At 43.0% G+C, this 20,672-nt stretch overlaps 1 protein-coding gene across 5 annotated transcripts in view; it reads left to right on the forward strand.

Moving 5' to 3' along the window:
- The window catches only part of LOC149173433 (Rhomboid-related intramembrane serine protease family protein), a 200,259-nt gene that overhangs the window by 140,784 nt on the left and 38,803 nt on the right, over positions 1-20,672 (forward strand). For all 5 annotated transcript variants that reach the window (XM_089424599.1, XM_089424600.1, XM_089424598.1 and 2 more), the window contains one exon: positions 19,331-19,501. In XM_089424599.1, coding sequence (XP_089280725.1) covers positions 19,331-19,501 — 171 coding nt within the window. The remainder of the gene's footprint in view (positions 1-19,330; positions 19,502-20,672) is intronic.

Genomic DNA, 20,672 nt, shown 5'->3' on the forward strand with positions numbered 1-20,672 from the left:
GGAAGTTAGTTGGTCTCGAATCTCCTTCAACCGACCAAGGAAGTGATCTATCTGCTCCACCTTTTGCATCTGGTATGGCCACAACTGACTCTCAAGTAACATCATCCTCTGCACAGAAGTATGCTGGTACAATTTTTTCAAGGCATCCCACATTTCCTTTGCCATCTGCTTCTCGGGAATATGTTGGACCACATGATCCTTGACCCCATCAAGAATGATGCATTTCGCCTTGGCCATTGCCTCCTCGTACTTCTCATTATAAGATGGGTCAACTGGGATTGCCATTTTTCTCATGGCGAAGGCCTTGATGCGATGTCTATCTAGAATGGACAGGATCCTGGCCTTCCAGACCACAAAGTTGGATGCCTTGTCTAGCCTGTCCTGATTCCTCAGCCCATTCATGGCCATCTCTCTATTCTTCTTTCGACTCCTTAGAGTCTCTCTACTTCCCTCCGGAAGTTCTCTCTTCGACTCCTGCTGAGTCTCTCTACCTCCCGCCTGGAAGTTCTCTGCTGGACTCCCTCTGAGTCATCATTTCCCTTTTGGAAATCCTCCTGCCAATTGTCAAGTTGCACCTCTCCGATCTTCTGTGCACCTGCAACACTGATTCGGATTCCTTGGCTAGAAATCCGCCTCGGTAGCAACTCCCTCTATCTTGGTTTTGCCCTGTTAGGTACTGTTCTGCCCACAGTACCCCACCAGCTTCGCTCCCGCAAACTGCCCACAACTTCCTACGCCCCAACAACTGAAGGACTGAGCCTCTAGGCTCTACGCAATCCCCACACTGGCAAAATAGCTCCCTCAGCCAACTGTGTCAACCCTCCTGGAATCTGCGTGGCTTTGCGTGAGCCTCTTTTTGCTCGCCTCAGCCTTTGTGCTGGCCTCTCTCTGGCCCGGACTGATGACGCAATCCCTCTTCGTCAACCCTTCTTTTGTTGCTTTCTGCAAGGATCAACTTTTGTCACTCGGGACAGCTAATTCTGCTGCAAATGCTCTGCTTAGATGATGCTCGCTTTCTGCAAGGATCAACTTCTGTCACTCGGGACAACTGATTCTGCTGCAAATGCTCTGCTTAAATGATGCCTTCAACTCTCCTGTGATCTGCAACCACGCCCTGATACCATGTTGAAATTTCAAAGTATTATTCGTTAGAAATTTAATCTGTATTCTTTTGATATATTTTTTCTACTTGTTAATTCTGAACAAGTTATTTATAACATATAAATAACGAAATAAACGCAATACAGTCTCAACATCTATAGATCAACAACTGAAAGAAAACAAACACACAAGTGACACGGTTATTTTTGGACAATTGTCCTTGAAAAACCCAATGCGGGAAAACTAGTGTAGCTATTTTGAGGGTTTATTCTTATGTAGTATTTCCTTGAGTACAACTGGGTGCCAAACTGGCTCACCCAACAGAGAAAAACAATTGGCAGTAATACGTCTCTATTCGGAAACAGGTATTCAGAAAACCTGTCCCACGAAACCCTCTCCAGCAACTTTGAAGCACTGCGTCAGCCTCAAAACCCTCTCGTCAGCCTTCTGAGGCATTGTGCAACCTCTGGGACCCTCTACGTTACTCTTGCTGCCCTCTGCGTGGATGATGCAGGCCCTCTGGCCTCTGCGCTGTCTCTGCTGGGCTCTACGTGGCCTGCTCTGGCTGCTGTGTCTCACTCTCTGCCTCTGCGCTGGTCTCTTGGCACTATCTCTGCCTCTCTGTCCAGTACTCACTGCCCCTCGCTGCTGATCACTGATTTGACTTTGCTTAGCAACCCCGCTCTAACAAATCGAATGACTGATCACTCTAGTGTGTTCTCCAACTGACCCTCAAGCCTCCTCTTATACTTTTCCGGTTGGTCCTTCAACGACCGAGATTAAATCTTTAATCACCGGCTAATATTAGATTTGGCTTCATCCATAACTTTTGGAATATTCTAACCCAGTTTTATATTAATACCCATTATTATTTTATTTTTCCGAAGTTTAGACTTAGGAACTCCATTAAAAATATTAATTATTTTAATATCTCCCAAACCGTTTAGAATCTGCCCAAACCATTCCTGGGTCTTGGAGATCTCATGTGCTTTAGCCTCTCCACCAATTTTCATGGCTAAAGCACATCCGATGCTATCCCAAATCAACATTCATGGCTCTGTTAGACTTCTTCCATGACTACGTTAGAGTCTAGGACATCCTCTAGGGCAGCGTATTAGGTTCCATGACATCCTTCCATGACAACGTATTATATTCTTCCATGACTGCTTGCAAGACTCCTCCTTTGACTGTGTTAAGGACTTGCTTCATTAACTGAAAAGTAGGGCAGCGTAGGATCTACAAGAAGACCCTTTTTCTTCCACAGCTAGGGCACTTCATGGCAGCGTATATCCTAGAGCACTCCCTCTAGATCTCTTCTTCATCAAACCCAAAACAGAATGAAGAGAGATCACAAGAGTGTGTGTGGCAAATGACTTAAAGTCCTCTTCTATTTATACTAAAACGTGGAGGATAAGTGGGGGCAATTTGGTTGCTGGTCGACCTTGACGAATTGTCCCATAACACAAATAAATTCATATCTCCATGAGTATATGTCGGAATCGGATGATGTTTAGATCAATCCTACACCTCTCGACGAGAGGAATCCAAGTGAAATTTTAGTTGCCATGAATAAGAAGACCCACATGGAGTTGGCCCTAGTTGCCAATTTTAACACTCCCTCTCAACTAGGGAGAACTCCATTTGCTAATCCATCTGCTAGACTGTACTATCTTTGCCATCAGTGCCCTGCACTGCTCTGCTCTGCTGAACTATGAAGAAGAAGTGATCGAGAATGTATCATACCATCCTCTACTGACCTGAAGTCAGTCCCATATAAAGAGAGTGTCTCATACCACTCTTACTGATCTGAAATCAATTCCAAATAAAGAGAGTGTATCATACCACTCTTGTTGATCCAAATTCAGTTCCAAGGGAGAGTGAGTTATATCACTCTTACTGACCCGAAGTCAGTTCCAATTGATCCCAGATCAATATCATCCTAGCATAGGGAGTACAATAATAACACGATGCGTCCATCAGTACTACTATGGTCCCTATCCTCATTTCCCTATGTTGAAATGTCTAAGTATTACTCGTTAGAAATTTAATCTATATTCTTCTAGTTTATTTCTTCTACTTATTAAATTCAAACAAGTTATTTAAGACATATAAATAACGAAATAAACACAATACAGTCTCAACATCTACAGATCAACTGCTGAAAGAAAACAAACACACAAGTGATACCGCTATGTTTGGACAAACATCCTCGGAAAAACCCAATGCGGGAAAACCGGTGCAAATATTCGGAGAGTTTATTATTATGCAGTATTTGCTTGAGTACAACTAGGTGCCAAGCTGGCTCACCCGACAGAGAAAAACAATTGGCAGTAATACCTCTCTATTCGGAAAGAGGTATTCAGAAAACCTGTCCAATGAAACCCTCCCCAGCAACTCTGAAGCACTGCGTCAGCCTCCCGCTACTCTGCGTCAGCCTCCTGCTGCTCTGCATCAGCCTCAGAATCCCCTGCGTTAGCCTTTTGAGGCATTGCGCAACCTCTTGGACCCTCTGCGTTACTCCTGCTACCTTCTGCGTGGATGATGCAGGCCCTTTGGCCTCTGCACAGTCTCGGCTGGGCTCTGCGTGGCCTGCTTTGGCTACTGCTTCTCGCTTTCTGCCTATGCGTTGCTCTCTCGTCACTATCTCTGCCTCTCTGTCCAGTACTCGCTGCCCCTCGCTGCTATCACTGATTTGACTTTGCTTAGCAACCCCACTCTAGCAAATTGAATCACTGATCACTTTGATGTATTTTCCAACTGACCCTCAAGCCTCCCCTTATACTTTTCCTGTTGGTCCTTCAACAGCCAAGATTACATCTCTAATCAACGACTAAGATTAGATTTGGCTTGATCCATGTCTTCTGGAACCTTCTAACCCAGTTTTATATTAATCCCCATTAATATTTTATTTTTCCTAAGTTTAGACTTGGGAACTCCATCAAAAATATTAATTATTTTAATATCTTCCAAACCAGGTAGAATCTGCCTAAACCATTTATGGTTCTTGGAGATCTCATGTGCATTAGCCTCTCCTCTAATTTTCATGGCTAGAGAACATCTGATGCTACCCCAAATCAACACTCCCTCTTAGCGAGAACTGTGCTCTAGTAATACTCCACACTGAGCATCACTTTAATTATATAACACTGGTACCTGTGCTGATGCTACGCCTTCCTGCCCAACATCTTCTGCACTGTTGCATCTTGTATTGCTGCCCATGGCTCTGCCATTGCCACTGCTGCATCTGTATGGCAGCTCCCTCTGCATCAGTGCTGCTGCGGGTCCTTTCTCCCAACATTGCATCTGCACTGCAACCCCCTCTCATCGTGCTATTGCTAACTGCTATTGCAATGCAACTCAGTTACTGAGAAGTAAGTAATTGATCCATGCAACTACTGACATCCCTGTCAGGCTAGAAACACTCTTGATGCTGAAGTTCTCTTTGCCGCTAACACGTGCTCCCTCCACTGCCTTTGCGCTGCTGGAACAACTCCCTGCCTCTCGCACTGCTACAAACCTCTCTGTGCCATCCTACACTATTGCAACACTCTTCGTGCCTCTCGCACTGTTGCAGCCTGCTAGCATCGCATTACCTGGGGACTCCTGCACTATAGCACTCTTCGTCGCTTCATCCTCATCCATCTCTACCGACATCCGTCTTTACCGACATCTGCCAGTCCTGCTACTCTCTCTTCGGGGCTCCTGTAGCAAGGTATAATCCAAAAGGTTGGGTACCTCAAGGTTCCTGCCCCTCATCGCCTGTAGTCCTCTTGACTACACCTCGATGTCTCCCCACCTCTTCTCTAGAGGCACTTGAGCACTCATGGCGCAATTGTCATCCTCCTCTACCTCCTTTTCTGCCTTCGCTGGCGCTGCCTTAGAGTCAGATGCCTCTCCCTTACTCTTCTTATTCGAACACTGGTTCGTATAATGCCCTAGTTCCTCACAGTTGAAGCATTTGACCTTGGAGAGGTCCTTTTTCTTCCTCTTTTCCTGCTTTCCTGCAGATGCCAGAGCTGCATCCTCTTCCTCTTCCTTCTTGATCCAGACTCCTTTGTTGCTACTTCCCGTCTTGGACAACTATCTGATCTCTTCTTGGTGAAGAGCCGCCCACTTTTCTTCCCAATCTCGAAGATTTACCCTGCCCAGAATGCTCTTGACAAATGTCTCCCACTCCTCGGAGATTGCGTTTAGAATGGTCCTCACCAACATCTCCTGATCCGGCGTGGCTCCTATGGAAGTCAGTTGGTCCCGAATCTCCTTTAACCGATCAAGGAAGTGATCTATCTGCTCCCCCTTCTACATCTGGTATGACCGCAGTTGATTCTTAAGTAACATATTCCTCTGCACAGAAGTAGGCTGGTACAACTTTTTCAAGGCGTCCCACATTTCTTTATCGTCTCCTTCTCGGCAATATGTTGGACCACATGATCATTGACCCCATCAAGGATGATGCATTTCACCTTGGCCATTGCCTCCTTGTACTTCTCATTATCAATCGGGTCAACTGGGATCGCCATTGTTCTCAAGGCGAAGGCCTTGATGCGATGTCTATCTAGAATGGACAGGATCCTGACCTTCCAGACCACAAAGTTGGACGCCTCGTCCATCCTGTCCGGATCCCTCAACCCATTCATGGCCATCTCTCTGCTCTTTTGTCGACTCCTCCGAGTATCTCTACTTCCCTTCGGAAGTTCTCTCTTTGACTCCTGCTGATTCCCCCTACTTCACACCTGGAAGTTCTCTGCTGGACTCCCTCTGAGTCTCGATTTCCCTTATGGAAATCCTCCTGCCAATTGTCAAGTTGCACCTCTCCGATCTTTTGTACACTTGTAACACTGATCCGGATTCCTTGGCTAGATATCCGCCTCAGTGGCAACTCCCTCTACCTTGGTTTTGCCTTGTTAGGTATTGTTCTGCCCATAGTACCCCACCAGCTTTGCTCCCGCAAACTGCCCATAGCTTCCTATGCCCTAGCAACTGAAGGACTCAGCCTCTAGGCTCTGCGCAATCCCGACACTGGCAAAATAGCTCCCTCAACCAACTGTGTCAACCTTCCTGGTCTCTGCGTGAGCCTCTTTCCACCCTCCTTAGCCTCTGGAGTCTGCGCTGGCCTTTCTCTGGCCTGGACTGATGACGTAGTCCCTCTGCATCAACCCTTCTTTTGTCGCTTTCTGTAAGGATTAACTTTTGTCACTCGGGACAACTGATTTTGTTGCAAATGCTCTGCTTAGCTAATGCCTTCAGTTCTCCTGTGATCTGCAACCACGCTCTGATACCATGTTGAAATTTCTAAGTATTACCCGTTAGAAATTTAATTTGTATTCTTCTGGTTTATTTCTTCTACTTGTTAAATTCGAACAAGTTATTGAAGACATAAATAACGAAATAAACACAATACAATCTCAACATCTACAGATCAACAGCTGAAAGAAAACAAACACACAAGTGACACCGTTATTTTTGGACAAATGTCCCCGGAAAAACCCAATGCAGGAAAACCAGTGCAGCTATTCTGAGGGTTTATTATTATGCAATGTTTCCTTGAGTATAATTGGGTGCCAAACTAGCTCACCTGACAGAAAAAAACAACCGGCAGTAATACCTCTATATTTGGAAACAGGGATTCAGAAAACTTGTCCCATGAAACCCTCTCCAGCAACTCTAAAGCACTGCATCAGCCTCCTGCTTCTCTCCGTCAGCCTCAAAACCCTCTGCGTCAGCCCTTTGAGGCACTCCGCAGCCTCTGGGACCCTTTGCGTCACTCCTGCTGTCTTCTGCGTGGATGATGCAGACCCTCTAGCCTTTGCGTTGTCTTTGCTGGGCTCTGCGTGGCTGCTTTGGTTGTTGCTTCTCGCTCTCTGCCTCTGTGCTGGTCTCTCTGCGCTATCTCTGCCTCTTTGTCCAGTACTTACTGCCCCTCGCTGCTGACCACTTACTCGATTTTGCTTAGCAACCCTACTCTAGCAAATCAAATGACTGATCACTCTGATGTATTTTCCAACTGACCTTCAAGCCTCCTTTAATACTTTTCATGTTGGTCCTTCAACGACTAAGATTATATCTCTAATCAACGGTTAAGATTAGATTTGGCTTGATCCATGTCTTTTGGAACCTTCTAACTGTAGAAATTTCTCATTTCCCACCCCGGTTTTCAGTTTCTCCTTATTTCTCCTATATAGTTAAATGCCCTTTCCCATAACCATACATTTAACAAGCTAGAAAAAATAAATTTGCTGAAAACACAAATTCTGGAAATTTTACAGAATGCTGGAAATTGCAGAAATAAAAATCAGCAGTAATAAACAGCCATTAAAACACATTTAAACACTGAGATTTTTGGTCAATGTGACCCTGGAAAAACCCCCTACAACTCTTGGGGAAAACCAGTTTGAGAACTCTTATTTATTTATGGAAAATGCCTTTTTACAGTAAGAGAAATATTTAGCAAAAATCAACAAGCAAACTTTTACAACTTATCTCAGCCTTGCTGAAACTCAGCCTTGCTGAAACTCTGCCTTGCTGAAACTCCGCCCTGCTGAAACTCCGCTGTACAGACTTGCTAAAACTCCGCCCTGCTGAAACTCCGCTGCTGAAACTCTACTTTGAAACTCCACTCTGCTGAAACTCCGCAGCTCACCGTCCAGAAATCTCTCTTGCTCTTTTGCTCTCCTTCTCTCAATCTGCTCATGAAAGAATTAATGACCTTTTCCTCTTTTTCCTCCTTTAATCTAACCCCAAGTGGCTTTTGGGTGATCCCTAAATCCAATGGCTGAAATAGATTGAGATCTAAGGCTGAGATTAAATGCTCATTTAAATCTCACTTTTTATTTTTTAATTCACCCCACTTTAATAAAGACCCACTTAGTCATTTATTTCCAAAGTCACTTTTCCTTTCTACTTTTTCATTGACTTTATAAAAGTCACTTTAAAATTAGACTTAGTAACTTTATCACTTAAAGTCACTTTTAAATTAGATTTAACTTTATAAAATTATAAAGTCACTTTAGGAGAAAAATTAAATTCTTTTGGACACTTTTCCCTAGGCCAAAGATCAAAGCCTAAGGAAACCACCTGTCCTCCGGTACCAAATTTCAACACTCCCTCTTACCGAGGAAGGTGTTCCTCACCACACCCATCTTGTCTCTGAAGTAGACATGCTTGCCCCGTGGTAAGGCTTTGGTAAGAATATCTGCAACCTGCTCATCAGTGGAAATATACTCAAGCTTCACAGCTCCCTTCTGAACATAGTCTCTGATGAAATGATATCTGATCCCGATATGCTTTGACCTGTCATGAAATACTGGATTCTCCGTGAGTTTAATGCAGCTCTGATTATCACAGTAAATCACTGAAGGTCTCAACGGCTGACCAAATAAGACAAACAACATCTTGCGAATCCAGATAGCCTCACAACTAGCTAGACTGGCTGCCATATACTCTGCTTCCGCTGAACTCAGTGCTACTGACTGCTGTTTCTGGCTGAACCATGACACTACTGCTGAACCCAACCCAAAACAGCACCTTGAAGTGCTCTTCCTATCAGAATCAAAACCTCCCCAATCAGAATCAGTGTATCCTGCCAATCTCACTCCATCTCCCTGCTTGTAGTCCAGACCATAATCCACTGTCCCCTGTAAGTACCACAAAATGTGTTTTGCAGCCACCCAGTGAACCTTCCTAGGTTCACACATAAACTGACTCATCGTGTTGACTGCAAAACAGATATCTGGTCTAGTGTTGACCAAATACATCAAGGAACCAATCAACTGCCTGTACAATGTGGGATCCACCAACTCGGAATCCGAAGCATGAAGCTTCTTCCAGTTGGTGATCATCGGTGTCGACATGGGTCTACAATCCTCCATGTGGAATCTGCTAAGGATGTCCACAATATACTTCCCCTGCCCCAGGAAGAAATGCCCCTCCTCTTGCCACACCTCCAAGCCCAAAAAGTAATGCATCAAGCCGATGTCCTTCATCTCAAACTCTGTCGCAAGATCTCTCTTGCAGTGCTCTATGAGTCTCTCTGCACCTGTAATGACCAAGTCATCCACATACAACACCAGAATGAGAGGCTCCTCACCAATCACAATAAAGTAAAGGTTCGGATCTGCCTCACTCTTTGTGAAACCCATCCCCTGCAAATATGTATCTATCATGGAGTACCAAGCTCTAGGAGCTTGCTTCAGGCCATAAAGGGCTTTCTTTAGTCTGCACACATGGGACTCCTTCCCATGCACCTCAAAGCCCTGTGGCTGCTCAATGTACACCTCCTCCTGTATGAAGCCATTGAGAAATGCAGTCTTCACATCCATCTGGTGGATCTTCCAACCCATCTTTGCTGCTATCGATATAATGGAGCGGATCGAAGTATATCAAGCCACGGGAGCGAAGGTCTCCTCATAATCAACTCCCTCTACCTGGGAGAACCCTCTAGCCACAAACCTTGCTTTGAATTTCTCAATGCTGCCATCTGCAGCATGCTTTACCTTGTAAAGCCATCTGGAAGTAACCACGGATTTGCCCTCAGGCCTCGGCACCACCTCCCAAACATCATTCTTCATGATAGAAGAATACTCCTCTTGCATGGCCTCTCTCCAGACCTGCTGGCTAACTGCCTCCTCATAACTAGAAGGCTCAGAGTCAAGGATGCTGGTAACCATCGCCATATAGCTACAAAACCTCTCAAGTGGTCTACTCTCTTTGACCGGCCTCTTCGGCTCAGCAACAGATGAGGCATCTCTCAAGGTGTCCTGAAGCCACTTGGGCTTCCTCTTCCCTGAGCGCACTTCTCCCACCGGAGAATGAAACTCCTCCTCCTCATCATCATCAGGAGCCTGAACTCCTGACTGTCTGTCTGCTGTCCTCCTGCCTGCACCTGATACTGTAGAAGCTGAGGTACCGTGTGAACTGTCCATCAGTGGACTCCCTAGTGAACTGCTCTGCATGCTGCCCGGAGCACCACCCCTCTGGCGCGGTGAGCCACTGCTCACTGACGGACCTGACATCCTCATAGATGTACCTCCTGATCCCTGCCCACTGGATCCCTGCGACTGACTCAACTGTTGTTGAGGGTCTGGCTGATCCAGATACTCTAACTCCCGTGACCTCCTAAAGGCCCTGTCCTCCTCGAACTTCACATCCCGTCTGACAACAACTCTCCTCTGTGCAGGAATGTAAATCCGAAAGGCCTTTGATGTCTCACTGTAGCCCACAAAGATACCCTTCTCTGCGGTGGGCTCTAGTTTGGTCCTCTTCTCCTTGGGTATATAGGAGTATGTAATGCATCCAAAGATATGAAGATGACCAATATCAGGGTTCTTCCCAGAGAACGCCTCCTCCGGAGTCATGTGCCCCAAGGCATGATGCGAACTCCTGTTCTGCAAGTAAACAACTGTGTTGCAGGCCTCTGCTCACAAGAACAATGGCAACCCCTGATCATGTAACATGGCTTTGGCAGCCCCTATGATGGATCTGTTCTTCCTCTCTGCAACCCCGTTCTGCTGGGGGTTGTAAGGAACAATGAACTCCCTCCTAATGCCTGCCTCCGCACAATAGTCAACAAAATCTCCAAGGGTGTACCCTTCTCCATTGTCCGACCTCAGGGACTTGATCTTTCGACCTATCTGTGTCTCCACAAGAGCTCTGAACTCCTGAAACCGCTTGAAGACCTCACTCTTGGTCTTCAAAAAATAAATCCAGGTCCTCCTGGAGTGATCATCAATGAATAAAACATAGTACTTGTTAGCGCTTGGAATTCACCTAGGCTAAGATAGACAAACTCTCAAGGCTACATCAAACCATTTCACCTCGTAGCTAGCCCTACGAGGTATGAGAAGGCTCTCTCGGGTCAGATTCGATAGATCTTTCAATATGATTAGGCTGACCAATTAATAATAAAGATTTTAGGCTAGTAAATTGATAAGGGATTTGATTTAATGATTTTTTGGGGTTTTTGGTGGCAATTGGTGGAAGTGCAATTCAAGGTGCGGGGATTGAGCACAGTTTTCACAGGGGGATCTAAGGGGCAAGGTAGGAATGAGTGCTGATGCCTTAATTTGATATGGATGATCAGAGATGATAGAGGAGAAGCTAAAGAGGGCAAACACACAATTCGAATCTTCTCTAGACAGTAGAAAACATTAAAATTGAACAAACTAAAAAGCTGAGCATGTCAAAACATGAGTTCAAACTTTACCACTTCATCTGTCCAATTTAGAAGCATAAGAGAGATGTGAAACACATAAACAAACTTACAAGAACATGTAGAGAACACACCATCAACAATCAGATCCACAAGAATCCTCAAAGATGTCTATAAAACCCTGGCTTTCCTTGCCTTCAATTGCAGAAATAGATGCACAATATACAATAATGCTTTCTCCCACAAGAGTCCAACCATGAAAATGAGAAGGAGAGAGCATAATATAGACCATCTAAACCATCTAACTCCTTTCTCCACCTCTAGGGGTCGAGCTCAGCTTTCTAGGAGCAGTTTGAACAAATTCTAAACTAAGAACTAGAAAATAGGCAGCCAAACAACTTGCCTCTATTACTTAGCTAACTCATCCATGCATTAATTTTTCACTTTTTACATCATGGAAGCTTCTAGAAGGGTAAAGAAAGATAAAATCTACCAAAGTGCCATGAAAATATTACATTCATCCATCATCTACAAGTAAAAATGGTCAACCATAGTCAAAACAGTGTTTTTTGACCGAAAATGGCAATTCTGGCAAATCTGGAAGTTCTGGTCGCGCCCCTGGAAGTTCTGGTCGCGCCCCTTTACAGCTGTTTTTGAGTGGGTTCCACTGGTCCAAATCAGGTGCAAGATGGCTCATTGGAAAGCTTGGCCTGTCTACTTTCCATCCCAAGTGGAATTTCTGAATTTAGTGTTGATTTGACCCCTCAAAAACCATTTCTCCCAAGGTCACTTTCTGCAACTCAAAAAGTGGGCAGAAAGTCATTTTTTAGGTGTATTTTGAGCTTTTGGAGGCTCAAAACTCAAAATCAGGCTTCTCCCAAGTATTGGTAATTTTTATTTTTGAATGTCCTTTCCAAAAATGCCAAGTTTGCAAAATTCCGAGCAGCCCTTCAAACTGGTCTCACCCGGGGTGAGACCAGTTCTTGGGAAAAACCTGTAATTGGCACAAAAAATTCACAAATGACAAAAGTTTCTCCAAATTTCTTGAAATTTGGGCTGAGAGTCCCCAATCAAGTACCATGCTCAGTCAAGGAGGCTTTGGCCAAAATTTGGAGTGGATCGGGCGTTTTCCTTCGTTTTTGTGCTTTGGCCAACCGTCCTTGGAGCACCTTCGTTCTCGCCGGTATTTTTGACATTTCTCTCAAACCATGACACCTGTGTAAAAAGTGAAAGAGGTTTTTCTTCCTTGGCATGTTGTGGACAAAAACCTCTCTCAGTTTTACAAAATTCATCTTTGATTGCTCAGAAACAGCTTTTGAGTGAAACTTGTCCCGATGTGTGAAACAAGGGATTTTGTCGAAATGGAGCGAAATGAAGGGGATAGAGGGCTTCTAAATTCTTGGGGAAATTTTTGGGAGTGGGTAGGGATGTTAGGAAGCAGGGGAAAGTGGAATCTCAGAGATTGAGTGAGGGGAAAGGGTCGAAAAGGGCAAAACACAGGCCAAACCTAGGAAATTGCCAGGTTGTAGCTAGAAACTAGGGTTTGTGCAAAAATGAGCAATTTGGCGGATCTAAGGGATGGGAAGTGTTTGATAAGGTACTTTAAGGATAGGGGAAGGTGTATGAACATCAGGAAACAAGTTTTGCCGATGATTTGCCCGCCCAAGAGAAATCGCCTTCAAAACCCTAGGAGAGGGAATTGAACCTTGCCTAGGCACAACTGAAGCATGGACAAGGTGTGAAATGACTCATTAGACACTGACATGACAATGAAAACCCTCTGAATGATGATAGGCTCAGCTGAATGATGACATGGACTGACATTTGGGCAACTTTGAACAGAGTGAAAGCAAACCCTAGACCTAATGCCCAGTGACCAAATTTTGCTTGAAGACTCACTGAAATGACAAAATTTGACCTTGACACTTCAAAATCACTTTGTAAGAGCATATTTGATCACTGGAGGAAGGCTGTAAAGACTGACACTAACAGTACTCATATCCACTCAAGGAAACATGAGACATTCGACCGCTCACATCGGAATGAATCAAATCAAGTATCCCAGTCGCTCTGCTGTCACTATTGGGAAAAAGGGGATTTGGCAAACTTGCCCATCGCACAACCTCTGCAAGTATCAAGGTGATCAGTACTGAAATTTGGCACACCTGTAGTGATCTTCGGCAATGTTCTCAAGGCTCCATGATACATATGTCCCATCCTGCAGTGCCAAATCTCACACAGCTCAGAACTGCTAGCTCTGCTGTCGGTACTACTGCTCAATGCCAAAAGGGGCTGGAATGCAAACTTGTACACCTTTGCATGGCGTACACCTATAACTCTAGCTGAGTCAGCTGGAGTGCCCCTGGGATACATCAACACCTGTCCTCCCTTGAACAGTACCTCATATCCTCTGTCCTCCAAAGCTCAGACGGATATGAGGTTCTTCCTCATCCCTGGCACATAAAGAACATCTGACACTTTCAAGGGAGGTTTGGACTCCCTCTGAAATGTCAGTATCCCCACTCCGACTGCTTTAACAACTCTGTCATCACCGAGTACTACCTCTATATCAGTGCCACTCTCTGAAAGCTCTGAGAAGTACTCACAGACTCCTATCATGTGACGTGAAGCCCCACTGTCCACATACCAGATACTTGGAGATGCTTCGCTAATAGAGGGAAAAGCATGCTCCCTCTGAACCTGTGTGGCAGGTGATCCTGCACTAGAGGACTCACACGTAGTGAACGCAAACTCCCGGCCAAAACGACCTGCAAAGTTTTCAATCTCTGCTGAAGCTGCCACGTCCTGGTTCTTCCCCTTCTTCTTCTTCTTCTCCGGACACACAACTGCATAGTGTCCCATCTTTTGACAATTCCAACACTTCACCTTGGAATAATCCTTCTGTGTGTTCCCCTGTTTACCTTTACCTTTGCCTTTGCCCCCACCACTGCTTGTGGAAGCCTGCTTCTTCCCTTTGCCTTTCTTGCCTCCTGCCACCAGTGCTACATCCTCATCTCGCTCAACTGGCTTCGCTGCCCCAAGCTGACCTTTCCTGATCTCTGTCTGAATGCAATCATCCCAAAACCTCTCCCATGTGGGAAGGGTCTCACGTGCACAAACCCCATCAGCAAAGTTCAACCATGAACGGGGGAGGCCATTCACTGCAATCCGCACCAACTCAGTGGGTGGAATGGCCTCTCTAATCGCTGCCAACTCATCTCTCACATTAGTAATCTTTGTGAGATATCCAGCTGCACTATCATTACCCATCTTAATGTTCTTTAGCTTCTCCTTCAGGACCATTTTCCGGTTCTCATTGGTACTCTGGTAGAGATTGGACAATGTTGTCCACATCTCATGGGCATTGCTTTTTCCTCTCACACGAGGAATGCAATGGTCTTTGATTCCGTCTAGAATCAGCCTCTTACCCTTCTTGTTCTTTTTATTATAAGTTGTCAACTGAGTAGCATCAGTAGGCACAACAACAGGGTTCTGTGTGGTATGCACCATGATATCCCAGACTTCTGCCTCCTCAAAGATACTCTGCATTCTCTCCTTCCAAACGCTGTAATTTGTATGCCCATCCATCCTATCCTCCACCCTCAATCCCAATGACATCCTGCTGTCCTAAAACTGAAAAATAGCACTGTTGTAGTAAAGATAAAACTGTTGTTTATGAAAAAAAATCAGTTTGCTGGAATTTTCAGAGTGAAAAATCAGCAGCTGTAATTTTTTCCTTTTGCTGTCCCAAACTGTCCTTCAGCACTCAAGCTCTGATACCATGTAGAAATTTCTCATTTCCCACCCCGGTTTTCAGTTTCTCCTTATTTCTCCCATATAGTTAAATGCCTTTTCCCATAACCATACATTTAACAAGCTGGAAAAAATAAATCTGCTGAAAACACAAATTCTGGAAATTTTACAGAATGCTGGAAATTGTAGAAATAAAAATCAGCAGTAATAAACAACCATTAAAACACATTTAAACACTGAGATTTTTTGTCAATGTGACCCTGGAAAAACCCCCTACAACTCTTGGGGAAAACCAGTTTGAGAGTTCTTCTTTATTTCTGGAAAATGCCTTTTTACAGTAAGAGAAATATTCAGCAAAAATCAGCAAGCAAACTTTTACAACTTATCTCAGCCTTGCTGAAACTCAGCCTTGCTAAAACTCCGCCTCGCTGAAACTCCGCCCTGCTGAAACTCCGCTGTACAGACTTGCTGAAACTCCGCCCTACTGAAATTCTGCTGCTGAAACTCCGCTCTGCTGAAACTCCGCAACTCACTGTCCTGAAATCTCTCTTGATCTCTTGCTCTCCTTCTCTCAATCTTCTCATGAAAGAATTAATGACCTTTTCTTCCTTTAATCTAACCCCAAGTGACTTTTGGGTGATCCCTAAATCCAATGGTTGAAATAGGTTGAGATCTAAGGCTGAGATTAAATGGTCATTTAAATCTCACTTTTTATTTTTTAATTCACCCCACTTTAATAAAGACTCACTTAGTCATTTATTTCCAAAGTCACTTTTCCTTTCTAATTTTTCATTGACTTTATAAAAGTCACTTTAAAATTAGACTTAGTAACTTTATCACTTAAAGTCACTTTTAAATTAGATTTAACTTTATAAAATTATAAAGTCACTTTAGGAGAAAAATTAAATTCTTTTGGACACTTTTCCCTAGGCCAAAGATCAAAGCCTAAGGGAACCACTTGTCCTCCAGTACCAAATTTCAACACTAACCCAATTTTATATTAATACCCATTAATATTTTGAACCCCATTAAAAATATTAATTATTTTAATATCTTCCAAATCGGGTAGAATCTTCCCAAACCATTTCTGGGTCTTGGAGATTTCATGTGTTTTAGCTTCTCCACCAATTTTCATAGCTATAGCACATCCAATGCTACCCAAATCAACACCCTACACATTGGCCAGATGAGAGGTACTTCCCATGAGTCCCAGATTGCATGGGTAGGATGTCTCAGCAGGAGAAGGATGAGCCACTCATCCTGCCTACATGTCGCCAAGGTTATCCCGAGGGAAGGCTGAACCACTCATCCTGTACACAACAAATCACTAGGGGAAGGTTGAACCACTCACCCTATGACTGTGTCTCGGCAGGAGAAGGATGAACCACTCATCCTGTCTACATAGCAGACCACTAGGGGAAGGTTGAACTACTCAACGTATGGTTGCTCATCGCTCCAAGATGTACCTCCAAGCCCCCCGGAGCTCTCAGAGCTCAATGTCCATATCGTACAGGACCCTTAGGAGAGAGTCTCTTCGTGATTCCTAGTTGTTTTCGGAAAGTCAAGAATTTGACCTTTCCCAGGGGCTTCGACAGAATATCGGCGACCTGCACATCAGTGGCAATGCGATGGAGCCTTCTTGCTTTTCGACGTACCATATCCCAGATAAAGTTGTACCTGATGTCTATATGCTTGGAGCGATCATAGAACACAAGATTCCTCAACAATTGAATTCCCCTCTAGTTGTCACAGAAGATCACGATGGTCATTGGTATCCAAAACATGTCCAAACAATTCATTGAAGAGCTTCCACAATCAGACAACTTCACACGAGGCCATACTCACAGCTATGTATTCGGCCTCAGTGGTGCTCAAAGCAACCGACTTCTACTTCCTGCTCATCCAAGATATCGAAGCAGAACCCAAAGAGAACCAACACCCATAAGTGTTGTTGCGATCCTCCACATTGCGTGCCTATTCAACATCAGAATAATCATGCAGCTTCACATTTCCTGCATTGTATCTCAATCCATGAGAGATTGTGCCCTGAAGTGGTAGTCAGCCACAGTAGCCAGACATTAGCAGCATGATAGGAGATGACATAGAGACAAAGTGTTGTAGCAAGGTGTGCAACACTAGAACACATTCCTCGCTAAGAGGGAGTGTTAGTTCTTATAGCGTTGGATGTGTTTTAGCCATGAAATTTGGTGGAGAGGCTAGAATACTTGAGATCTCCAAAAAGCAGAAATCGTTTTTGGATATTCCACCTAGAAATGACTTAATTAGATTATTAACCTATTTTTTAATGTTTCCTAATTCTAAACTTAGGAAAAATGTTTAATTAATCAGAATTAATTAAGTCAAGATGAGAATAGTCTAGAAACTCACACGAATCGACTTCAAGATGATCCTAGCCCTTTATTAAGATTTAATCTTTGCCATTGGAGTCCCAACAGAGGATTATAAGAAGAAGTCGATGGACTCTTGGAGAATACACAAAAGACACTTGGAGAATTCGATTTTCCAGAGTAGCAGCAATTAATTGCCGGATAATTCGAGCTTCAGTGAGGAAGCAGAGATGGTGAGGGGCAATGATAGTGAGGCTGGAGGAATATTTCCAGATCCAACGAGTGCATTTGCAGAGAGCCCGAGATTTCTCTAGGAGGTTGCGCAGACGCAGTGTAGAGCCTCAAGAAGATAGTTCAATTTGCTGAAGAGGGAAAACTTTTTTAGTTCCAAAGGTCGGAAAGGAGTCCTAGAATATCAGAGAGACATCTTCCCAGCCAGCAACGAGCAAGACGGCTAGATTAGCAATTAGTTTGGGCAGCAGTTGCAGTAGGCAACATCTGGTTGACGCAAAGCCTGCATAGGCCAAGTTGGATGGCTTGGTTTTTAGAAGCAGTTCAGTGCCAGAATTGCCTGGAGTGAGGATAATTTCCCTCTAGTATTTTGGCCAGTGTTTTTCTCTGTAGGATTGCCAGATTTCGACATCCAGATTATTGTACTCAAAATTTCTCACTGTTGTATAATAATAAAATCCTCAGCTGTTGCACCAGTTTTTCAAAGTTGGGTTTTCTTGGGGACATTTGTCCAAAAATAATGGTGTCATATTTTTGTGTGTGTGTGGTAGATTTTCTCAGATTCCAGCGCTATTTTTCTTCCACAGTATTTATTTGTGAAAATCACAGTGTGAATTATTTGGTATTTGTAGTAGCAAACTGCAAATAAATTGTTAAATAAATTAAGAATTAGGAAAATAATTTCTAGTTGCTGTGATAGATGAAATTTTCACAGGTGTGGGGGATTCCTCCTTCCCCTCCTATTCAACACCTTTTTCTGATGTTTGGTAATGTTTTATCTTCTTGTATATAGTGTTATGATTCTGTGTTTGGTTACTTTTCTCACACAGTTTGGCTTCTTTCATTTTATGCTTATCTTTATCTTATAAGAGATGCTTTGACACTCCATTTGGTTGTCTTGATTCTCTGTCGGCTTTTATTTTTGAGTTCCAATGACCTTGTTTTGGTCATTTGTGCACATTAATAAAAGTTTATTATCTTGTCTTGTCCAATTCCAAGTATTGGAGTGAAGAAAAGCAATGTAGCTGGTCCCACTTATTGCCACATAATACCAACAGAAAATTGTTAATATACTTCATCAATTGAGTATGAACATTCCTTGTCCTCTATAGTGCTCTCTCTTTTATTGAAAATTAGATAAATGGAAATTTATGCATTCTTTATGAGAGTCGTTGAAGAATTAATATGTTTCATGAAACAGCCTTTTTCTCACAACCTTACTTGCAAGCACATTTACTATTATAGATATTTTTAAGAAAGTCTAGGTGCATCCCTACCTCATGAAATCAGTTGATACACCTTTTTTGTTTAGTTAAACTAGAATCGATAGTGTTGTTATTCTGTTTAGGCTGAAATATATCTACTAAAGAATGTATTTCACTGCAATTAATTTAATAAATTATATATTGAATTTCAAGAATTGTACCTTGAAATGAAATGAAATTATATTGATGTCCACTAATGAAATAGCTCAATGGGACTCGAAAGGTTCAAGGAACAATATTTCTTCTTCTACTTTGTAGCTTAAGCAAAAATAGATGCCAGCCCTTGCTTTAGTTAGGCAAAGATGTCATTGAGGAAGACAGACATCAGTATCATCTCATTTATTGTATATTTGTAGGTTCAAACCTGCACAACGAAACAAGAGAAATTTTATTTAGTAGTCCACTATCTGTTGTTTTTGCACTCTTGACATTTTTGGGGCCTTTTATTTTAACTGATCATGACCACTGGAAATTTTTTGTTGCAGCATTCTGGATTGCTGCATGTTGCTTTTAGTTCCTGGGCAATTCTCACATTCGGACCTCTGGTTGATAGAGCTTATGGATCGTTTGCATTTTGCATGATATACTTTCTTGGAGGAGTTTGTGGCAACTTAATGAGCTTCTTCCATACCCCTGATGCTACTGTAGGTGGGACGGTAGGTTATAAACTGAACTTATTGAAGGTTTTGTCTTATCATTCTAATTCAATAGGACATATTTCAAAAATCTCACAATTGCTAAACCAAGTTTCCTAATGTGCTTGTTATCTTGTTAACACTCATGCCCATTTTTGGAAAAAATTCTCTCACTATTTGTTTTCTTTAGAATCAATACTGTATATTTCAGTGTATAAATTAGAACATGCATGATTGTATGCCTTGTCCCTTGTTCTCGACATTGGAGTCTGTGAGAAGTCAAGGATATAAGCAAATTATAAACCAATTTAATTGCTTGCAACTAACATAGAAGCTGCTTAATATTTCATATTCAGAGATGACTTCCTGCAGTTCATGATCAATCTTCTTAGAATTTGGTGGAAAATGTTAATTTTCTGAATACCAGATCTGATCTACATCTCAAGCAATTTTTTCTAACCCAGTAACTTAATTATCCCAGTAAATTATTTTCTGAAATTGCTGAATAAAATGCATTGGTATTTTAATTGTTAACAATAAAATTGACAGCAGAAGCAAAGTAGAGAGTTGATCACACAGCACAAAATATAAATCCTCCTATATATAGAGAAATTGGTGTGAAAATTTCTAGACAGAAATTCTATTACTGCAGCAACTGATTTATTTCACCTACTTATTATTCCCAATAAGTTATTTATGAAATCCCTTCAGTAAATATTAAAATAAACTATACTGCAGATATCACATCATTATACAGAAACAAATATATGCACAAGAATCAATCACATCAACACAGTTATTTTTGGACAATTGTCTCCAAAAAAATCCAATGCAGGAAAACCAGTGCAGCAAAGGAGGGTTTTATTAATCTTTAGCAACAATCACTTTTACAGAAAAATTTACATAGACACTAGGAGAAAACACCTGAGACTTTTCTCCGAGACTTTCTGACACCCTGGAGAGCTTCATTTCTCTATTGCATCAGCCCTACATCATTTTGCGTGGCTATCCGCAACTTTGGTACCTCTTTGCGTCATCCCTGCATCTCCCTCCGCGCTCTCTCAAAGTCCTTGCGTCACTTCTTCTGAGCTCTTTGATTGCTGCTAATCCCCCCTCTTCCTCCACCCTGCAACTCTCCCTCTGAAATCGATCTCTTTTTTGAGAATCGATTTTCCTTGAGATACTGAGTATC

The sequence above is a fragment of the Pinus tabuliformis genome, chromosome 4_2, assembly GCF_031772625.1.
Source record: "Pinus tabuliformis cultivar Carrire ecotype Pingquan chromosome 4_2, CPIR1, whole genome shotgun sequence".
Classification (NCBI taxonomy): Eukaryota; Viridiplantae; Streptophyta; class Pinopsida; order Pinales; family Pinaceae; genus Pinus; species Pinus tabuliformis.